The 23,543-nt window shown below is 40.8% G+C and overlaps 1 protein-coding gene across 1 annotated transcript in view; it reads left to right on the top strand.

The window, feature by feature from the left end:
* The window catches only part of TMEM245 (transmembrane protein 245), a 99,144-nt gene that overhangs the window by 45,518 nt on the left and 30,083 nt on the right, over positions 1–23,543 (top strand). Inside the window, exons 8-13 of the mRNA XM_040631686.1 lie at positions 49–131; positions 6,989–7,079; positions 13,901–13,999; positions 15,957–16,088; positions 19,730–19,852; positions 19,979–20,124. Coding sequence (XP_040487620.1) covers positions 49–131; positions 6,989–7,079; positions 13,901–13,999; positions 15,957–16,088; positions 19,730–19,852; positions 19,979–20,124 — 674 coding nt within the window. The remainder of the gene's footprint in view (positions 1–48; positions 132–6,988; positions 7,080–13,900; positions 14,000–15,956; positions 16,089–19,729; positions 19,853–19,978; positions 20,125–23,543) is intronic.

The following is a 23,543-nucleotide window of genomic DNA, read 5'->3' as shown; positions in this document are numbered from 1 at the left end:
TGAGCTTATTTTTTATTGAGATTCTTTTCTCTCCTCTCCATAATACAGGTCCATCAAGAGAGTGTACACATGATTGAAGTCACAAGCAATTTGATTAATGAGACTCTAGCAAATCACCCCGAGTGGGCAAAGTAAGAATATTATTTTAGCAAAAATAGAAATGGGTGCCTGAGGTTCAGTATCTGTTTTCGCGAAACGATCTTCACTGATGCGGCTACCTTGGAAGAGGAAAGACGGAAAGAGAAAAGCTTTGATGAATATTGTCATTTTTGCATAAGAACGGCATGTTTTGGGGGATGGTGGGAGATCTTGGGAACAGTTTATGGTCAATGTCTTTATATTTGAAGCGAGATTTGCAATTTATAATATGTTTATGGTTTGCAAAGCACTTTCACCTATAGTGTGTCCTGTGTTCCTCACAGTGACTGAGGAGAATGAGGAGACTATCCCCATTTCACAGACAAGGAATCAGGATCAAAGGTTAAGCAAATTGGGATAATCCCCCAGCGGCAGAATCAGCAGTGTTTCCACATTGTATCTTGTTTTTTTTTTTTTTTTTTTTTTTTTTAGATTTATTTATTTCAGAGAGGGAGCATGAGCGGGAGGAGGGGCAGAGGGAGAGGAATAGGGAGAGAATCGCAAGCGGACCTGCAGCTGAGCACGGAGCCCGACATGGGGCTCGATCTCATTACCCTGAGATTATGACCTGAGCCAAAACTGAGTCAGACGCTTAACTGACTGAGCCACCCAAGAGCCCTCACTTTGTATCATTTTGGAAGCAAGGTTGGCAATCTGTGGCTCAGGGTGAAATCCAGCCACCTGCTTCTGTAAAGGTTTATTAGAACAAACCACGGTCATTCATTTACATACTGTCTATGGCTGTTTGGGGGCTGCAAGAACAGGTAGAATTGAGTATTTGTGACATAGGTTTTATGTCCCCAAGAGCCTGAAATACTTACTCTCTGGCCCTTTACAGAAGAAATTTGCCAACCCCTGTCTTAGAGGATTTCTTTGTGTACTTGTTTAATTTGGCTTCTGTGACAGAGTTTTTTCTTTCTTTCCTTTTTTTTTTTTTTTTAAGATTTTATTTATTTGAGAGAGAGAGAGCACAAGCAGGAGGGAGAGGGAGAAGCAGGTTCCCTGTGATCAGGAGCCGAACGTGGGGCTTGATCCCAGGACCCTGAAATCATGACCTGAGCTGAAGGCAGACGCCCAACTGATGAGCCATCCAGGTGCCCCTGTGAGAGAGGTTTTATGTCACCTGTTGATGACAAATTGTATGGCCTCCTTTTTTCTTTTTTTTCTTAAACTAACTCCAAGGTAGTCACTAATTTAAGTAGGACATAGCTAGTTTTAGGGTTGTAAATTGAGATTTAGCTTGGTTTTCTCCTTTCAATTGACTATTTCTTTATGTGAAACCTGTTTGGACATTTCTTGAACTTGGTTTAAAATCATATTTGAATATCCTTAAAAAGACATCTTTCAAAATATATTTCTCTGCACTTATCTCCTGTTACCCAAAGCATACTCAAAGTGCTTGCCCTTAATATTTCTGATTACAAATTGTAGTATATCCATATAAAGGAATAATACTTAGCATTAGATAAAATTGAACTGTAAATGTAGCAGCATGGTTGAATCTCCAAATAATTATGCTGAGTGAAAGAAGTCAGACAAAAAAAAAAAACAAAACAACAACCAGTTCATACTGCAAACTAATCTATAGTGACAGAAAGATCAGTGGTTGGGGCGCCTGGGTGGCACAGCGGTTAAGCCTCTGCCTTCGGCTCAGGGCGTGATCCCGGCATTATGGGATCGAGCCCCACATCAGGCTCTTCTGCTATGAGCTTGCTTCTTCCTCTCCCACTCCCCCTGCTTGTGTTCCCTCTCTCGCTGGCTTTGTCTATCTCTGTCAAATAAATAAAATATTTAAAAAAAAAAAAAAAAGAAAGATCAGTGGTTGTCTGTGGATAGAAGTTGGTTCTGGGAGGGGGGAAACGGGCACAAGAAAACTTTTTTTTTTTAAAGATTTTATTTATTTATTTGACAGAGAGAACGAGAGAGGGAACACAAGCAAGGGGAGTGTGAGAGGGAGAAGCAGGCTTCTCACTGAGCAGGGAGCCCGATGCGGGGCTCGATCCCAGGACCCTGGGATCGTGACCTGAGCCAAAGGCAGACGTTTAACAGCTGAGCCACCCAGGTGCCCCCACGAGGAAACTTTTGAGAGTGGTACATATGTTCATTATCTTGATTAAGAAGAAGAGAAGTGGCATAAACAGATTTCATTCTGGAACAGTTTTTCCCTCTGTACTGTGGAGAAAAGATGGACAGGGTACAAGATTTGAGCCTGTTAGACCAGTTAAGCTAGAGTAAACTAGAGGTGAGAGATGATGAAGCCCTTAATTGCGGACAGTTGTAGTGGAAATGAACATGCTGGACAGATTTGTAAGACCTTAAGGAGGGTGGCTGGTGATTAGTTGGATATAGTTGGAAGAAATCTAGCTTTGGAAGTTGGTGGATGATGGTAGATTCACCAAGATGGGAAATTGAGGAGCAGATATGGTGGGGAAAAAATTCACTTACTTTTTTACCTGTGGTGTTTGAGGTGCCTGTGGGAAGTGTAAGCAGAGGCGTCCGGTAGGCCATTGGCTGGCTGTGTTTGTGTGTAGTTCAGGAGAGAGATCTGGAGATCTGGAGTGAAGTTAAAAAATTGGCAGTCTTAATATTTCAGTGGCTTCTCTTCTCTGATGGTCATTCTTCTGTAGTGGAAATAAGTCCACAGCCCCTCTGTATTCGTTTTCAGTTGCAATAACACTGATTATCTCTACTACTGTATTGAAGGCACACACAATCTGGGGAGCCCCAGGTCAGAGTAGTTTAGAAAGTTGCTTGTTTTTGTTTTAAAAAATTTTTTTTTTTTAAAGATTTTATTTATTTATTCGACAGAGATAGAGACAGCCAGCGAGAGAGGGAACACAAGCAGGGGGAGTGGGAGAGGAAGAAGCAGGCTCACAGCGGAGGAGCCCGATGTGGGGCTCGATCCCACAACGCCAGGATCACGCCCTGAGCCGAAGGCAGACACTCAACCGCTGTGCCACCCAGGTGCCCCTTGTTTTTAAATTTTTAAATAATTCTAGATTCACAGGGCATGGCAAGGAAAGGCACAGGGAGGTCCCATGGACTCTTCACCCCACCTCTTCTAATATTGTTATCTTGCATAACTCTAATACAATAACAAAACTAGGAAGTGGGCTTTTCACTAGTTTTACATGCACTCGTGTGTGTGTGTTCACAGCTTTATCATATGTGTAGCTTCCTGTAAGCTGTCAACACCGTCAAGATACAGAGCTGTTCCATACCACAGGCATCCTCATGCCGCCCCTTTGTAGCCACACCCACAGCATAATTCTGTTGAAATTCATTGAAGATGTTGTATGTATTTTTAGTGTGTTCCCTTTTATTGCTGTGTAATATTCTGTGCAGGAAGGTTTTTGTTTGTTTGTTTTTTAGTTATTTAGAGAGCATGAGCAAGCAGGGGGAGGGGCAGAGGGCGAGAGAGAAACCCCAGCAGACTCTGCACTGAGCAGGGAGCCGGACGTGGGGCTTGATCTCACAATCCCGAGATCATGACCTGAGGCAAAATCAAGAGTTGAGCCACCCAGGCACTCCATGCAGGAAGGTTTTTAAAAGCTGTTTAGACTTTGATGATTTGTGTAAAGTCTGATTCTTTTGCAGCAGATTAATAGGGGTAGACATGAATACTAATGATTCTTGCAGACTTAGTACTCAAGTGGATTCCTGTCCTGAAGATGGCAGTTGACTTTGTGGAAAATTCATGTGGGTATACTCAGTGGAGGAGATACAGTTAAGAATTGGTCAGGGGCACCTGGGTGGCTCAGTCAGTTAAGTGGCCGACTCTTGATTTCAGCTCAGGTCATGATCTCAAGGTCCTGACATCAAGCCTGGTGTTGAGCTCCCTGCTCACTGGGGAGTCTGCTTTTCTCCCTCTCCCACTGCCCTTCCCCCCACTTGCACTCTCTCTCTCTCTCTCAAATAAATTAAACCTTAAAAAAAAAAGGAATTGGTCATATATACTTTCTTCCAGTGTGGTGCACATTTTATACCCTATGTAGATACCTCAACTTCCCATGAGTGTGTTTGGTGAGCTGATGGGTGATACAAAGACAGGATAGTGTCCTCTTTACAGAGCTTCATAGAAAATGAAGTTGGAGGGGCGCCTGGGTGGCTCAGTCGTTAAGCATCTGCCTTCGGCTCAGGGCGTGATCCTGGCGTTCTGGGATCGAGCCCCGCATCAGGCTCCTCCGCTGGGAGCCTGTTTCTTCCTCTCCCACCTCCCCTGCTTGTGTTCCCTCTCTCACTGGCTGTCTCTCTGTCTGTCAAATAAATAAATAAAATCTTTAAAAAAAAAAAAAAAGAAAGAAAATGAAGTTGGAGCACATCTGAATTCTTGGGTGGTTCTGTTCACTTGGAGTCCATTTCCTACTTTCTGTTAACTAGTCTCAAGCCTGTTGATTTCATGACCCTCATTAGGAGATGACATTAAAATGGTGCTGAATGTGACTTAGCCCTTCCCTTACTTGGGAGGAATCCAGCAGGCTAAGCTAAGTTGTTTTTAGTTGTTCTCTTGGTAGGTCAAATTGTGATACAGATTAACCTTTACCCAGGAAGATGAGGGTAGGGCAGTCCAATTTGTAGGAACTTGGTTTCTCCTGAGGGATCCTTCTTTTTTTTTTTTTTTTTAAGATTTTATTTATTCATTTGACACAGAGAGAGAGAGAGACAGCCAGCAAGAGAGGGAACACAAGCAGGGGGAGTGGGAGAGAGAGAAGCAGGAGCCCAGTGGAGCATGGAGCCCGATGCGGGGCTCGATCTCAGGACTCTGGGATCACACCCTGAGCCGAAGGCAGATGCTTAACGACTGAGACACCCAGGCGCCCCCTGAGGGATCCTTCTTGACTTAGGATAGGAGAGTTAGTGATTGGCTGTGCTTGGTATAAGATCAAGGCACATCCCAGCATGTCCCAGCCAAGGTTGCTCAGGCGGTTTTGGCCCTTTGTCTCCTAGAGGACACTCCTTGTGAGGAGGTCTGGACCTTTGACCTGGCCTCAAGACAGCTCCTCTCATCTATAGCTCTTAGGACACCTGTGTGAGTATGTTGGCAAAGTGTTTTCACAGTAGCCAGCAAGAATTTAGCAGGCCTGATAGACTCACAAGAGTCATTAAATATCTATTCAGACACTAATGTGAATCCTCATACTTTAACACTATAATTTGTATAATTTTCCCCATAAAATGTACCAGATAATTGAGAATATTCAGCAGTTCCTTCAAAGCACTGATGAACCTCTAAATACTAGAATAATTTAAAAGCTACTTAATTTCTCTCAAATCCCATCTCTATTTAAAGATCTCAATTTCCTGTTCATATCTTCATACTTAGATTATTACATTTGTAACCATCTCTAAAGTTTTGTCTTCACTTGCTGAGAAATATTTGAGAATTTGCCAGAAGTTTCAGAAATGCTTTATTTGGAGTAGGAAGAACTGGTTAATATTAAAGATCGAAACCATTACCAATTTGACATTCCACTTTCTAATGTATCCAAAATGTCTTTTTCTCTGGTTAAAGACAAGTGCTTTCCTAGGTGGCTGTCAGTGGCAGTTGGCTTTCTCTTTAGGATTCTCTCTTTTTGTCTCTTAGGACCATCTGTCTGTCTCAGTGTCTCTCTCTCTCTCACACATACATACACACACACACACACACACACACACACACACACACACATGCAAGTTATCACAAGTATATAAAACTGCTGTAAGTTGAGAACGTTGCACATTTGACTTGACTCACTATTTGACTCTTTCCCCATAAGCTGGCTTTGTGTCATATTTAGGCCTCGGGAAAGTTCATGGTTACTCCTTGCCTTGGCCTTTGGGCATCACCCATGGATAGTTGAAATCAGGACTATTAAATTTGTGAATGTCAACATCTATAGTGTACAACCCATTGAAGTAACAATTTAAAGAATATATGAGAGGCGCCTGGGTGGCTCAGTCAGTGAAGCATCTGCCTGCGGCTCAGGTTGTGATCCCAGGGTCCCGGGATCAAGCCCCGCTTTGGGCTCCCTGCCCAGCGGGGAGTCTGCTTCTCTCTCTCCCTCTGCCCTTCCCCCTGCTTGTGTGCACACTCTCTCTCTTTCTCTCAGATAAATAAATAAAATCTTTAAAAAAATAAAGACTATGTGAAAATATTTCTCCTTCCGAAAACACTGGGCATATGTAATGTGTTATTGATTAAGGCAGATGACACAGCCTCCTTAGTTAACAAGGTAGTGGGGAGGCCGTGTCTCATGGCATGAAGAGTAAAGCTTGTAGACACTCCTCCTTGTATAGATGGAACTCTGCTCAGGAGTTCCTCGCATCTTAACGAAAAAGATCTCCATTGAAAACAATGATTCACCCTCTTTCTTTTCTTGTTTTCTTTCTCCGTTCTTCACTCAGTTCTTAGAGCAGCGTGTATCAGAATCACTTTCAGGGATCCTTAGGGTACAGGTTGATTGGCCCCAGCCCCATTTTTCAGTAAGTCTGGACCTGGGCCCAAGAATTTGCATGTCTCACAGGTTTCCGAGCAGCTCTGAGGCTGGAATGAGGCTGGTGCTGAATAAGGCAGGTGATCAGGGACATGCATGGGCAGAGAAACCAGACAGAGCAGAATGAAAGGGAGGTTCTGGGGAAAGTGAGTCTAAAAGCTAAGGAGAGCTTGAAGGGCCTCTCAGATCATAGAATTAAGTGTTAGGCTTGGAAGTCAAAGATTCCTGCATGTGATTCATTTGTACCTGCGCGTGATGACTGATCGACGATTTGTCAGTTACTGATCGTTTAAATACATGGAATTCCAAGAGTTATTGACCCAGTACACTAAAAATGTACTAGTTTTTAATTTTTTCTTTCTTTTATTTTAAATTAGTTGGCTTCCTGAAGCTCAAGTAGTCCAAAGAGCCCTCAATTCTGCAGCTAACAACGTGTACCAGTATGGAAGAGAATGGATAACGCACAAGGTAAGGGAAGAGCCTCTCTCTGTGGCTTTCTCTCTATAGGGTCTTCATTGGTAGGGGCTTCCTGCTTTGAGGAAGTGTAAGTAGAGATTCTCTTTAGAACAGCTTCTGTTTTTTAAATAGGCTTAAATCTATAAGTCAACAAGAAACCTAACAATGAAAGTAAACTTTCTGGAGGATTGTATTTAATAGTGCTAGTAGCCTGAACAGACACATTGGCCCTTTGCTTCTTGTTCAAGGTAGGTATTCATTATTTGTGCATTAGGACAGAATGATCATTAAGATTGGGTGGTCAAATAAGGCTTTGTGGAGAAAAAAAAATTTTTTAGCAAATATTAAATGTTATTATCTGCTGGTGACTGTGCTTGGCAGTTTCGGGTTTGTTTCATTTAATCTTTCCAAGAAACCTGTAGTAGTCTAAATTGTCTGGCCCCCTTTATGGAGGAAGAAACAGGCTTACCAAGGCTAAGTAAATTCCCAGTGGTCATGTAGTAAATTGCAGAGCTTGGTTTCAAACTGAAGACTAATTCTAAATCCCTTTTCTCTCTACTATAACACGCCAGAAGTGCATGCCCAGCACTGGGTTAGGTGCTTTACTGTGGCACTTGAGATAAACCGTGAAGGAATGACAGGTTTTAGATGAATAGAGAAGGAATCGTGTATTTTAAGGTATATTTATGTGAGCCAAGATGTGGAGGCGGGAGTGTGCTTGAGGAGATTGGCTTGTCTGAAGCTTTGTGGAGGGAATTAAGGACAGAGGATAAGGCACAGTTACTGCAGGTAAGGGTCAGACTCCATGATACAGATTTGGGATGCTCCCTCCTCCCCAGTATTGTCTATGGGAAAGAAAGTAGGTTGGAGTTTTAACATATTGAAGTAATTAGGAACATCTAGGGATTGACAAGATTTGTTGCAGTGAGACGTACGCCCAGAAAAAAAGTATTGGTATGTGATTCCTTGTTCAAAATTAAAAACAAAATCTCAAAAAAAGGTTATCTCGACAATTACACTGTACACATGTGTGTAGTAATCTAATCTAAGGATGGAATTGTGGTTGAGAAAAAGTTAAAAGAAAGATCTGTGTAACTGATTTTCTTGAGTCCATACCAGGTGAGCTAATCAAATGCCACATGGAAGTCTTTAAAAAATATTTGCTGAGTAGGTGAGAGACAAGTTTATGGGTATAGATCTCCAAACCAGTATAGAAGAAGATCCAGCAATTGCAGAAGGCTTTTAGACCTCTAGAACTATGTTGGCTGACTTACTCTGCTGACAGCATAGCATTTAGTTTTTTGGTTTATCTGTTTGAGTTCTGGAATTCTTACCTATTTGGGAAGAGCTGGAAAATGTGCCTTTGATTTTATAGAAATAAATTTCAAATTACTTAGAGAAAAGATAAGTTTGAAACCTTTTGCTGAAGATTTGAAAAGGAAAGACAGTTGAAGACAGGTGGGTATTGCTAACAAAGATTGTAACATATTCATGGTCCCGATTTGGAAGACACGGGGATAATATCTAAAACCAGCCATTGAATGTCCATTGATGAGTGGATAGGTAAAATGTGGTATATCTCTATAATGGAGTATTATTTGGCCATAAAAGGAAGGAAGCACTGATACATTCTACGATATGGATGAACCTTGAAAATATTATGCTAAGTAAAAGAAGCAGTCAGACCACATACGTATGATTCCATTTCTACGAAATGTCCAGAAGTGGTATATTTATAGAGACAAAGAATAAAATAGTGGTTTCTGGGGTAGGGGAGATTGAGAGAAACGAGGGAGTGATTGCTAAGGAGTATGGAGCTGCTTTTTGTGGTAATGAAAAGGTTCCAAAATTGATTGTGGTGATGGTCGCATAACTCTGAATATACTGAAAGAAACTATTGTACATGTAAGAGGGTGGATTATAAGGTGTGTAAATTATCTCAATAAAGTTTTAAATAAAGTATCATTGAAACTATAGGGGTAGCTTTTTTTAAAAGATTTATTTATTTATTTTAGAATTTTAGAGAGAGCACACTCAGGGTGGGGAGGGGGAGGAGGAGTGGCAGAGGGAAAGAGAGAATCCCAAGCAGACTCCTTGCCGAGTGGGGAGCCTGATGTGGGGCTTGATCCTACAACCCTGAGATCATGACCAGAGCCAAAATCAAGAGTCAGATGCTTAACGTACTGAGCGAGCCAGGTGCCCCTACAGGGCTAGCTTTTCTAATAAGCTCAGATCTCATGCAGCTAAAAATCATGTGAGAATTGGGTCCTAAGAGCTAGAGTGTATAAAGGGCTAATGCTAGGGGAATAGGTCATACTCAGAAAAGGAAGAGTTTTTTAGGGTGTGTTTAGGTATGAACAGAGAAGGTTCGTGTCTACCTGCCCCAGTCTACCTTGTCAGCCTTATCTCCTGAATCCTTCATGCATTATTCTACCCAGATCCGCTAGTTTGCAGTTTGCTCAAATCTAGTTTACTTTCTTCATTCGACATCCTTGCTTGAGCTAACCTTTCTGCTTAATATGTTCTTTCTGAAATTTGTACCTGGAGATGCTGCCCTGAGACAGCGGGAGAATTAGTCTTGAATGGGTTTTCTCTGTCCCTTCTCCCACGCCTAGAATGAAGAAAGTGACAGCCAGTCCACAAATATGCCAGGCACTGTTCTAAGTGCTAGAAAAAGCAGTAGACCAGAGTTACCCACCTCCCGGAGCTTACTCTGGTGAGAGGAGCAGACATGAAACATGTCAACAAGTAATCATTTCAGATCTAGAAGTGCTGTGACCAGGTAATGTGGAGAGTGACCCAGGGTGATGCCTTAGCTAGAATGCCTGACAGTGTCTCCGAGGTGATGCTTTCACCAACACGGGGAAAAGAATGTTTCAAGATTAGGGCATAGAAAATTCAAAGGCTTTGAAATAGGAACAGGCTTGGTTGAAGGAAAGAAAGAAAGCCAGCGTGGCTGGAATGGGGGATGTGGTGACAGGACCAGCCATAGATGATAAGAAGCAGTTGGGATTTTATTTTAGTTACAAAGATAAACATTTAAAGCAGAAAGGGATATGACCTGATTTAGGATATTGACAGCTCATTTTGGCTGCTTTGTGGCAGGAATGGAGAAGACAGGAGGCCGGCTAAAAGAATATTATTCCGGTAGTCCAGGGGAGATGTTTATGACTTGGGCTAGGATGGTAGAAGTGGGAATTGAGAGAAATGGTCACATTTGGGATATATTTTTGAGGTGGTTCTGACAGGAATTAACTCATGGATTGGATATGGAGTGAAAGGGAAGGGAGTTTTTGGTTAGCCCACCTGGAAGGGTAGCTGTGCCACTTCCTGAGATGAAAAGACCTGGAGGTGGTGGGCGTAGGGCGGAGTGGGGGTGGATTACAGACAGATAGAGCCGTAATTCTGTTTGGGGCATGTTAAGTTAGAGATACCTATCAGATAGCTAAGTCAAGATATCAGAAAAGGCAGTTGGATGTACATAGCTGGGGCTCAGGGGAGAGATCTGGGCTCTAGGTGGAAATTTGAATATCGTCAGATCGTGCCTCACTCTGCCCATCAGTAGAGATGAACTGTGTTGTGTGGTAGGGCTGCCATAACACAGTACCACAGGCTGGGTGCTCAGACAACGGAAATTTATTTTCTCATGGTTCTGCAGGCTGGAAGTCCAAGATCAAGGTGTTGGTGGGATTGATTTCTTTTGAGGGGTCTCTCCTCAGCTTATAGATGCCTGTGTCTTTTTCACATGGTCTTCTGTCTGTGTGTGTCTGTCTCCTGATCTCTTTTTATAAGGACGCTAGTCATATTGCCTTAGGGCCGCTGCTGATGGCCTCATTTTAACTTTGTTACTTCTGTAAAGACCCTGTCTCCAAATACAGTTACATTCTGAGGTATTGGCGGGGGCGTCAGGATTTCAACATGTGAATTTAGGAGGGATGCAGATTTATCCCATAACATGGTCTAAGGAGACAGTACAGACAGAAGAGGACCCAAGATAGTTTCCTGGAGCACTGATACTTTTGAAGGTCATGGAAGTGAGCCAGCAGGGAAGACTGAGGAGGAGTAGCCTGTGAGGTGGGAGGAACCACCTGTGTGTGTCTTAGAGGCTGAGAGAAGCTGTTTCAGGAAAGACTTGGTCAGCTGTGGCAAATGCTGTCAAGGTTCCAAGCAAAGTGAGAACAGAGAACTGCTCACTGACTCCCCATCCCCATTTTATAGATGAGGTTATTCACCTTAAGTTACATGGCTCCCAAAGGCATTCTGACTACTCTGAGTGCCTCATTGTCTTCCGCATACAAAGAGCATCTCCTGTACCACCAGCAGTACCTGTGCTTTGGTGATTCCTCCCATAGCCGTGATGTGGCCATCAGGCCCCACGCTCTCTGGCCCTGTCTTCCTTGTGCCTTGTGATATGTCCTGTAATGTCACAGGGTGGTATTCTGGGTCTGTGAGGTTCTGTTGTGGTTGGCAGCACCACGAGTTGGAAATGATGCTGAATTCTGCCTTAAAAGTCGTGGTGTTGTAGAGTTATTCACTTTCATGCTGTGATAAAGGGATTGCAGGTTTGAGATAGCGCTTTAAGTGTGGGCAGCCTAGATGGGGGCTCTTCTGGGTAAAGCAGGACCTCAGAAACTGAGTTGGCAATGACAGAAAGAATTGGTAGTAGGAAGTCTGTGAGTATCCGACAGTCGTTAATTGAAAGTAATTAAAGGAAATTAGACTAGGAGTAGTTGTGGCTTATAGTTATTTTGGGCAGGTTGCTGTGTTAGGTGTTCTTTGTTCATAGGTTATATATGCTGCAGTTGAAAGAGCATTAGAATTTTTAATCCAGGGGCGCCTGGGTGGCACAGTCGTTAAGCGTCTGCCTTCGGCCCAGGGCGTGATCCCAGCATTCTGGGATCGAGCCCCACATCAGGCTCCTCTGCTAGGAGCCTGCTTCTTCCTCTCCCACTCCCCCTGCTTGTGTTCCCTCTCTCGCTGGCTGTCTCTGTCAAATAAATAAATAAAATCTCTAAAAAAAAAAAAAAAAAAAAAAGAATTTTTAATCCTGCCTCTGCCGGTTAGCCACCTGACCTTGGGCCTGTCATGGGTCTTTCTAAATCTGTTTTCTCATCTTGAAAGAACACAGGTGATAAAAACCTTTTCCTGCCTAACTCTTGGGGTTGTTGTAAAGATCACATAATGTAGGGGAAAGCCATTTGTAAACTGTAAAATACTATGCAAAGATGAGTGGTTTTTATTATATTCACTCATTTGTATTTGGTTATGAATAAATAAAATATAGAGGAAAACATTGGGCAGATATGTTTGCATCTGATATGTCTAAAAACTGGTTCAGATATTTATAAGGACAGTGTAAAGTGAACAAAAGGTATGACTAGGCCACACAAAAGAAAATACACATTGAAAACCAACGTGGAAAAATGGTAACTTTCGTAACTGAAGAAGAAAAGTATAAAGAATTGGTTACACTCTCACACCTATTAAATTATCTATTAGTTTGTCAGTGCATAAGGCTTTGGAAGAATTGGTTTATTCATGCAGTGTTGGGAATATTAATTGGTATAACCCCTATAGAAGATAACTTAGCAATGCATAGCGAGAGCCAGTAACGTGCCTCTTTCCTTTGATTCCTGTACATTTATCTTATTATTAATAATAGGAAAAAAATTATAAGGACTTTCATTGCAGTGTTACTTGTGACATTAAAAATTGGGAACCATCTCTCTACTCCTTGATCGGGTAATGATAAAGTAGTACCAAAACTTAATGAACTGGGGTGCCTGCCTCACTCATTTGGTAGAGCGTGCGACTGTTGATCTTGGGATTGGGAGTTTAAGCTCCAAGGTGGGTGTAGAGATTACTTAAAAAAAAAAAAAAAAAAAAAGAAAAACTTAATGAACTAATGTGGAACCATTAAAAATAAAGACGAAGGTTAGTGATGAAGTGACGAAGAATTCTAAATTATATCTAGAAACAGGCAGAGAGTTGCAGAGGACACGGAAAAATGGAAACAGTTGTGGTAATAAAGTGGGACTACAAATTAGTATTTATCCTTTAAAAAATGTCTTTGGGGCCCCTGGGTGGCCCAGACGGTTAAGCATCCAACTCCTGATTTTGGTTCAGGTCATGATCTCAGGGTTGTGGGATTGAGCCCCATGTCAGGCTCTGCATGGGGCATGGAGCCTGCTTAAAATTCTCCCCCCCGCCTCAAATGAATGAAGGAATAAATTAATTCTTTACTATTATGCTATGGTTTTAATAACAAAACATGGGGTATTATAATGAATAACTTTCCTTGAAGTTATCTTGTCTCACTGTACTTGATCCCAGAAACCCTGAAGCCAGTCTCATTAGTCATAACTCTTGAGACTTGACATCTTTCAGCAAACTATGGGAAATGTTTGTGTTTATAGCTAAGGTCCTAAAATTTTACTTAAAGTTCTGCAGTAATTCTTATACTGGTGATAAATGTAACATAAGATTTCTGTGTAATGGATGAGCAGTTAGGCCACATGCAACAGATTTTTCTCTGGGCAGTTAAGATTTGCTAAGTCAGTGATCATGGCTTCATATGACCATTCTCTTCCAACCTGAAGTACCTCTCTTAGAGACCCCAAAATAGAGGGAACCAAAAAGCCAAGAAAGGCAAGGAAATTTGCTACGAATAGTGAAGAGTGGAGTTTAAGAAAAGATCATAAGGTGGCTGGAGGCAATTAAATGTCTGGAACATTTTAGTTTGATTTGGAACAAATGTAAAGACCCAGCATGAATTAATTTGACTGGATTGTTGTCTGAAATATTAAACCAGATCATATCTGTATTTCTTCCAGCTTCATAAAATTCTGGGAGATAAGGTGAACAATACTGCTGTAATTGAAAAGCAAGTACTAGAACTTTGGGACAGACTGTATCATTCTTGGTTTGTAAAGGTAAGTTATTTTATTAGAGGATTTCAGCTGTAAACTGATAAAGTCCTTTTATTTTACAGACTCATTGTCTAGATAGATGTTAATGAGGTAGATATTAATATTGGGGTATCATTTATTGAAATTTTTAAGTTACAAGGTCTTAAACTTTAGGTCATTAAAAGTCCGCTTGAATTGATGGTTAATCTCCATGCAGAACTCACCAGTCCCTGTGATGTAGTGTTTTTCATCTGGTGTTCATTATCACCAACAGCATCTCATCTCATTACGTAGAAATGCACCATAAACCACATATACAATGTTAATTTTTCTAGTGGCCACCCTAAAACACTAACAGGTGAAATTAATTTTAATAATTTCACTTACCCCAGTATACTCCCAGTATATTATCATTTCAATATGTAAACAAGTAGAAAAATCTTAATGAGATATTTTATATCCTGGTTTTTTTCTTACAAGCCTTGGAAACCTGGTGTATTTTGTACTAATGCCGTTTTTGGACTCCCTCCATTTTAAGTGCTAATAGCCACATGTGATTAGTGGCTACTGTTTGAGATAGTATAGCTCTAGACATTAAGAACTTTCTCTTCGAGGAAGTAAAATATATTCCAAAGTTTGGAGATCTTTAGTTTTAATCACCCTTGCACCTGTTACTTGTGCTCTTACTTCAGAATGTATGACGGAAAATAATACCATTTCCCCCTAAACATAAAAATGCTGGTTTTGACAGCAGCTGGTTGTTTGGGGTCATGTGGGTTGGCAGGGCTTGTGGGCCTCCAGGAACAGTGCTGTGGAAGATGACTGTCCAGTGGGGAAGGAGGCAGAGAACGGGACAAGTTGGTGTTCAGTTTTCACAGGGTGGACAGTAAGGAGAAGAGGAACATGTATATATCAACCTCTTCACTTGGAGTGGAAGGGAGGAAAGCTCAATTTGAAATTTGAATTTGTTGCTCAGTGACCTGTTTTTACTCTTCCCCTGGGATGAACTGAGGGAACAGTGTTGGTTTTTGTGGGTTTCAAAGAGTGGCGGTTAGAACTAATTGAGGAATTTGTAGGTAGTTATCTGCTGAAGAACCGGTCAGTTGGAAAGGTGTCTTTTTCTTCTGCAATATCTGGGGCTTCTGCTTACAGACAGCTTTTTCTATCCCTCACCCCCTTTAAAAAACTTCATTTTATGATCAAGGAAGGGCAGTGTTTTAAAAGCATAGGTTTCTAAGTAGGTAGGTGTATTCCTTTCTTTATGTCTTTTACTAGGACCTAATGTCTTCATTGCATAATGAAGAGTGATATCACTGTGCCAGTAGCAAAAGTGTCAGAATGCAAACAAAATGTCAAGGAACTACTTCTGTTTCTGAATGTTAACCTCACTGGTCACTTTGTTTATTCATATCTCTTTCAAATTTAACTATTCCTGCATTCTTGTCAGTGTAATTGTCTTCCATATAGAGTTAGGTTTCCCCCCATTCTTGTTTCTTTTTCATTTTCCCCCATTTTGTTGAGAAATCATTGATATATAATGTATTAGTTTTAGGTGTCCTTTATATTCTCTCCCTCTTGCTCTCTTTATCTTGTATGGAAGATAAATAAGGGAGATGAAGAAAGGAGGAAAAAAGCAAAAATGGGAGACCCAAAAAAAGGTAGAGGGGCTGAAAAGAAAAAAGAAAGTAAATGCTGTGTTGGGGTGCAGTTGTACATCTTGAGGAATAAAGTGTGTTCACAACTGTATTTAGGAAGGGACCACTTGAGCTAGGGTGACATGTGGTATCAAGAAGGTAAACAGAAAAATATAGTTCAGGTCTTTAGGTGGAGCTCTTAGCCGATTTCTTAAATAATGCACAATTTTTCACCTTTGAGTAACTATTAAGGTGCTCAAGTGGACCTAGACCAAAATGGGGTATTTACACTTTTTATGCTTTGGGTTAAGATGGAGATTTCACGTCTGAACCATTTTATTCCGTAGAACGTAACGCACTCTGGAAGGCACAAAGGACACAAGATGCATATAAGTCGTCAGAATAGCTGGCTGGGAGACATTCTGGACTGGCAGGATATCGCTTCCTTTGTTCACGAGAACATTGAGACATTTCTTTCGGTAAGAAGTAGTATTTTTAGTTGAACTGGACTTAGAAATAAAAACAGAAATTCTAATTTCCAGTTGTCCTTGCACCCTTAGAGGCCTTTAGTTACCCTGTTTTTAATGCCATGACCTTTACAATTTTGAGAGTTATAAATGCGCTAGAAAGATGTCCAAAAGCCATAGGCCTCAGGGGTAAGTAGTTCCCCGGGTGCCGCCTCTGTGGTTGAAGAGTAACTGAGAAATGCCGAGTCAGGAAGCATGTGTACAGTGTTGCGGACTCTCAGATTCTGAGGTACAGGTATCCTTGTCCCCTTACGCTGACCAGGTCATCCCCAGGCTGGACCCCTAGAGAGAGAGCGGCCTTTCTGGTGGACAAAGTCTTTGGCAGATGGAAATATGGTTCCGGTTACGTTAGAGAGACTGGATGTTCCTCAACCCACTCTCTGGCCATGTTCCACCCACCTCTGCCTTGTTTGCCAAAGGGTCAGAGGCAGCAAGGAACCACTCTTGGTTCCACAGCGTGTTTGGTAAAATGTCTTGGCATGTGGCTTTTCACAGAGATGAGAGGAATTTTCTTGTGAATAGACTCATGACTTTCATCAAGTTAACAAAAGTTGAAGTTCGCAATGCTAGATTTTTTTTTTTTTTTAAGATTTTATTTTTAGGTAATCTCTACAACCAAAGCAGGGCTCAGACCCAAAACCCTGAGATCAGGAGTCACACACACTACCAGCTGAGCCAGCCAGGCGCCCTGCAATGCTCTATTTTTTTAAGTTTAATTTTTATCAAACTAATAGATGACCATAATGGATAGTCAGAAATATTTTTAGATTTTTTAGTAAAAAACAACAGTGACCTGCTTTGTGCTTCCCCACTTCAGTCTCATTTTCTAGAAACAGCTATCAATTCTTTCAGCTTTCTCTGGGTATTTACCTCTGAATTTCCAAAATAAGGTTTATGTTGGTCTTTTTTGGTTTTGCAATTTTTGATATTATATTTTGGCTTCCTGATATGCAAGATGAAGATAAAGATATGATTTTGAAGCCTCTCCGTGCTCTCTTACACCACCTTTGGGATTTTCTTACAACTCCTTTGGTCCCCCCCACTCCCTCCACCCCACACTCACACTTGCCCTTCCTCCCATGCACCTAATACAGCTATAACAGTTTGGTGTTAAGTCTAGAAATTCATCTCCTTCAGTTCTAAGACTTTATGGTTTTGATAGTCCCCTCCCTCTGTCTTCTCTAGTCCAGTGGCCATGAAACTTTTTGGTCTGAGGATTCCAGAGTGTGTGTTTATGTGGGTTCTGTTGATTATTATTGTATCAGCAGTTAAAACTGAGAATTTTAAAAATACTTATCAATTCACTAAAAATGATGTTACATGTTAACACTTTTTTTGCATCTGCAAGGTAACCTTTTTCCAAAACAAAAAATAATTTTAAAAAATATTTTATTTATTTGAGAGAGAGACAGAGAGAGCACAAGCAGGGAGTGCCAGGCAGAGGGAGAAGCAGGGTCCCCGCTGAGCAAGGAGCCCGATGCGGGACTCAATTCCAAGACCCTGGGATCATGACCTGAGCCGAAGGCAGCCATTTAACTGACTGAGCCACTAAGGTGTCCCCAAAACAAAAAATAATTCAGTGAGAAGAGTGGCTTTCTTTTATATTTTTGCAAATCTGTTTAATGTCTGGATTCTCATATCTGCTTCTATGTTCAGTCATTTGGAATACATTGTTTTGATTGAAGTATATGAAGAAAATCCCAGCCTCATACAGATACGTAGCTGGAAAAGAGGGGAGTCTTTTAATAGCCTTTCAGATAATTGTGGCTTTTCTTTGATACTACACCAAAACTCACAAATGGTATTTCTTAAAGGTTAGTTGCAGTATGGAATTTGAAACCATATCAATAAACTTTTTGTACTGTCTTATATTAAAGTCCATTGATGTATCTTGGCTAGAAATGGATCTTTTACTCTTTCATGTTTTTGTGATATGCACTGGTCATTTGGAATATTGGTTCACTGATTTTTCTGCATCATCTAAGTATCAGCACACATTTTTATAGAGTATAAAACAATCACATTCTTTAATATAACTACGTATCTCATCAGAAAAAAATCTTAAGGTGTCAAGGTCAACCCTTGATCAAATTTTTTTATTTCTGCCTTCATACTTAAAATATCCAGTAGCTCTCAGGTTCCGGACCTTTCTTCCTAATCCTCTTGGGTACACAGAAAGGTTTTTGGAGACTGCCAGTCTACAATTAATGTATTCAGTTAATTTCTTAAGAATTACCGCAGAGTATTTCCTATCAGTGTGACCCAGAAACTATTTAAAATTTTTTTGATAAAAATTCCAAAATGACAGAAGCCCCCAAAAGAATGCATGTAAAAATCACAAGTAAGGGCATTGTTGATTTGTTTCTTGGAATCAGTGGTGTTATTCATTCATTCTTTATCCCACAAGGTCAAATGGTCAGTCATGCATATTTTCGTAGGCATTGCAAAGCATCTTCAAGATTTTCTGTAAGGAGTTATTGTAAATGAAACCAGCCTGCAAAAGCTCTCCCATGAAGACGGAGCTGAGGTTTGCAAGAAATGCCAGGGACAACAAAATATGCCTTTATAAATGGCACATTTGAGATAGGAAAGGAATAGATAGGCCTTTCATAGAACAGATGGTATAACTTGCACATAGGACAAAAAACAGAACTGCTGTTTTGGAAAGGGCACACCAAAATAAAATCAGACGTTAGACTTCTGGTCCCAGCTCCAGGTCCGCTTACTAGCTCCAAGGCCCTTTGGCAAGTTTTAAAAAATCTCTGAGCTTCAGTTTGTCTGGCTTTACAGTAAAGATCATATCATCTGCATTGCTTCTGTCACAGGGAACAGATGTTATCATGAGGGAATTTAAGTTCATGAGGAGATAGGAAATGAAAACATGTAGGTGTGGCATAGATATTGTACGTCTTCTTTTAGTAATATTTAACGGGTATTAATAACTTCTAATAGCTGGTTCTAGTGAGTTTGCAGGTGATGGGTTAGATGAACGCTGTAAGTCTTGGTGTAAGGGTCATCATCTGTTTGAAGAAAGATTTTCAGCTGCAGAGTTCTGCCCTTGACCTGTCTGTTCATTTCTTATGATTTTAGTGAAATCATCCAAGTGATGCTTTTGTGTTTGTAGGTGAATCTAAGTTTGGAGGCCGGGGGAGGCAGCTAATAAGACAAATACTAGAATTTTCACGGTCTGCACTTGTGATCCTATACAGGTTGCATTCTGGCATATTTTCCTGTGGGTATTTTTCCTATAAATATCATTTTTACATAGTTATAATCATGCTGTATATAAACTTTTTATTTCCTGCTTTTTAAATGCTGCAGTATTTCAGAAAATGTTTTTCTACGTTATAATAGAGCTATCTTTAATGGCAGCCTAATATGATTTGGAGTTAGGTTTACCATGATTTTCTTAACCATTTTCCTTACTATTCAATGTTCGCATGCTTTCAGATGATTTTTTTTTTCATTTAAAATAATACTCCGTTCTTTTCAGTTTCTGGTACTCACACATTTGTACTAAAAGCACAGCAGAGAGCTGTGGAAACTTCTTTCTGGAGGATTAGTTCTGATGTTCAGCTTTCCCTCTTCATCAGATCTTAGAGTCTCTGTGGATTGTCATGAGCCGGAACGTGAGCCTCCTTTTCACCACTGTCACGACACTCCTGACCATCCTCTTCTACAGTGGGACTGCCCTTCTCAATTTTGTGCTGTCTCTGGTATGTACAGGGAGATAATGGCATGGCACCTCTCCCGCAGGAAAGCATGTTCTTGGTTCCATTTATGTTTCCTTCCTGTAGTTTCCAAATGTGATTTTTTAGGAGATACTATCCTTTGTTTTGCAGATAATTTTCCTGACCACACTATTTTATCTGTTAAGTTCCAGTGATGAGTACTACAAGCCAGTGAAGTGGGTGATAAGCCTGACACCACTGTCTCAGCCAGGTCCTTCTTCTAATATTATTGGCCAGTCTGTGGAAGAAGCCATCAGGTAGGGACAAGATTTATGCTGTTCTTCTTTCCATCAGAAACTGCTTTCTGGAAGAAGCCTGTTTTGTGTCCTGAGCATTTCTAATAACATCCATTGCTAAATTAGTGACGGACCTTGGTATTTTCAAAAATTTTTATTTCCTTTTGAGAGAATAATGTGAGCAGTGCAAGCGTTGCTAAGAAAAATAACTCAGTTTCAGTTTCCCGCTGTCAGTCCTGTGAGTTACAGCTCTCCCCCACTGCAGACTCCTGCTCTGGCTGCAGCTCCTGTCATCATGTCACTCGCTGGGGAGAAGCCCCCTCTGGCACCACATGTGTACCTCCCCTTCTCTGGGAGCCCTCCTGTTCTCAGGAACTGCAGCTTTGGCCAGGGAGTGGCAGTTGATGATCTTTGTTTCTTCCGCTCTTCCTCTCTAGCTAGGCTGTGCCCCTTGCATGAGGTAGATCAGATCCTAGAAATACAAAGTTTCTGGTTATTTCAAGTCACAGGCTATGTGTACGTCACAGGTTCTGGCCAGAAACTTCCATCATGTCTTGTGGGGTCCATGTATTGCAGGCTTGGCTTCTGAATGAGATGAGTCTTCAACTTTTTTCTTCATATGCGCTTTCCAAGTCATTGGCTCCTTCCCGCCCCCTCCTCCGCCTTTCCTCCTTGTCATTTTGGATAGGGAAAGGCCTTTTGCAGACCAGGCCTATCTCAGCTCCTTCCCCACCCTTATCCCCCATTGCTTTTAGCTCATTAGGATTCTACTGTATTTTTACTGCCTATGAATAGTTGCCCAAATTAAATCCTCATGTTATCAGAGCTTCTTTTTCTAATAAGTTGTTCACTAAGTGGTCTTAAACTTATCTTGAATAGTGGATCTTTGGTTGGCATTTATGTTTCTACTTACTTTCAAGAAATAGCATTGTTTGGAACTAGTCTTTCATGGAAATCTTGATTTGACCTGATAATTGTTTGACTGATCTTGGCTTATTTCTTCATTGTGTTCATTTAACAAGTGGTTGAGGATACCACTTTGGTCGCTGGAAAACCCTCGACATATTCAAATAGCATGCATGTTCCTAAAATATATTCTCTCTAGAAGGTTTGCTGGGTTATCTTTCTTTTTCCTACTAGTAAGGCCTGGGTAAAGTCTTCATCAATATCTTGCTTCCTTTATTGGCCATCAGGTAGGATTTTTTAAAATGCCCTTATCCTCTGTGGTGCTGTTGGGTATCCCTGTGGGGCCATCTATGTAGAGATTCCAAGTTTGGGAGTGTATTATCTAATGTAACAGTTTTCAGGGTGAAGCTGTCTTCAGGGAAGACACTTGTTAGCTTTAGCATCCCTTCTAAGTCTGTGTGATTATTGGGTATCATCTTTATTGAGTAAATAAAATGCTGAAAACTCTAGCAATAAATTCATGTCAGTTTATCTAAGTGACCTCTGTCTGACTCAAAGAAGTTTATGTAAATAACTCAACCAAAAAGAAAAATAACCTTCTACCTTCCCAGTAGGCTGAAACTATTGAATCAACCATGTCAAAGGTTGGCAGAATCCTTTAGTCAATGTGACTAAAGCCGAGCCTTATAGAAAAATATATACCTTGTCCCATTAAGAACTTCAAGAGAGACACTTCTTTCTCCTGAAATAACCTTTATTAACACTGACTCTTATTCTCACAAAAGCTTTTCTGTTTTCAAATCACAGTTCTTGAATTTTCTCTTGTTCTGCTTTCTTAGAGTGAACCACTGGTTAGCCGTCCTCTGTCATTCCAGTCAGTTTTGTTTTCATACCAAATATGCCAGCTCCTTTGTTTTAAACTTAATTCTTTAATGTCATGGTTGCTTGGAATTGGTAAGCAGAGCTGTGATTCGTACCTTGGTCCAGCTGATTGAAAGCACATATCCTGGGGCACATATCCTGGCTGGCTCAGTTGGTGGAACATATGACTCTTGATTTCAGCGTTGTGAGTTCGAGCCCCATATTGGGTATAGTGTTTACTTAAAAATAAAACCTTTAAAAAAGCAAGCAAGCAAGCAAGCAAGCACATATCCTTCTGGTATATCATGGTACCTTCTTCCAGGAGGAGCTGGTTGGGACAGAAGATTATGAGTTTAATTTGTGGCCCTGTTAGGACTGTTCAGATGGACACATGAGGCTGGCAGCTAAAAATTCAGATCTTTGGCTCACAAGGGAATTTGAGATTAGAAAGAGTATGGTCATCTACAGGGAGAGGGAATATATATGTGCCTTTTCACAAATTAGATTTGCCTTATCTTCTTGGGATTGTAAACACTAATTATGCACTGTAACAGTGGCCCATGTCTTGGTTCCAAAGGATACTGGTATAATACCATTCGTTTTCTCATATTTTTAATATAGGAAAAAATTTAAACCCTCAGTACCAGAACTATAATCTTAATGGTTGTCAAAACTGAAAAATACAGTACAGACTAGATAACTTGTCTGGACCATTTGCGTAACCACCACTATATCAAGTTATGTAAATTGAAGATTATAACTCAAAACAATTTTTAGCAGTCCAGGTGCTTTTTGTCTCTTTCTTTACTGGGTCAAATTCAAGACCTAAAATGGACAGGTTTTACGCAGATGCCTCTGAAGAAACTTCTCACATATGTAAGATAACAATGAGTTCTAGTTCTCAGAGCTCTTGTCAGATTTTTCATTCTGAAGGATTGTGTTCAAGATAGAATATGTTTCTTCATGGACAAAGATTTTAAGAGGAAAAATATTATACAAGTGATGATGAAAATGTTATTATAAAGTCCTGAGAGTGTAATTTAGTCTGCAAATCATCAATGAAATCAGACTTCATAAACATCAACCATTAGTCGTCATCACTGTTGCGGTCAAGTGAAAATCATTCAACTCGTTTTATATGATCTATCAATAAGTTGAAAGTGGAGTTAACATTGGGAGTTAATTGCATGGCCAGGCAGCCAGAGTGTCTTGGCTTTTGAAGCTTCGCCTTCTGAAATACATGGTCACTTTCTGATCACCATCTTGTTGAATTTTTGAACCTCAGTTACGATTCTCAGTTCTGAATAAGTGTTTTTTCTAAATGGAATATGTTTGTGTATTCAGTTGGGTTTTCATTTCATGAATTTTTGAGTTAGTGGCATGCATCCCTTATCCCCAAACCATTTTCGTCCCTGTAGAGCATGTTGTGTCCTGAATGTTTGCATCACACCCTTCTCCCCCGATGCTCCCATTCTGCTTGCTCTGGTGGAGATATTGCACATTACTAAGTTGCATGTTGTCACGGCCTCCGTGCAATTTAGTGTGTGTGATATTTTCACATGAGTGCATGCACACGGGTATGGCTCTTGCTTGTGGGATTACAGCTTTTCAGTGCTGGGGGGGGAGTCCTACTTATGAATTGGATGGAAGAATGTATGTACTGTGAGATTTCT

The sequence above is a fragment of the Ursus maritimus genome, unplaced genomic scaffold, assembly GCF_017311325.1.
Source record: "Ursus maritimus isolate PB19 unplaced genomic scaffold, ASM1731132v1 scaffold_17, whole genome shotgun sequence".
NCBI classification, from domain to species: Eukaryota; Metazoa; Chordata; class Mammalia; order Carnivora; family Ursidae; genus Ursus; species Ursus maritimus.
The sequence above is the reverse complement of the archived record's forward strand: the minus strand, read 5'-3'. Positions and strand labels throughout refer to the sequence as shown.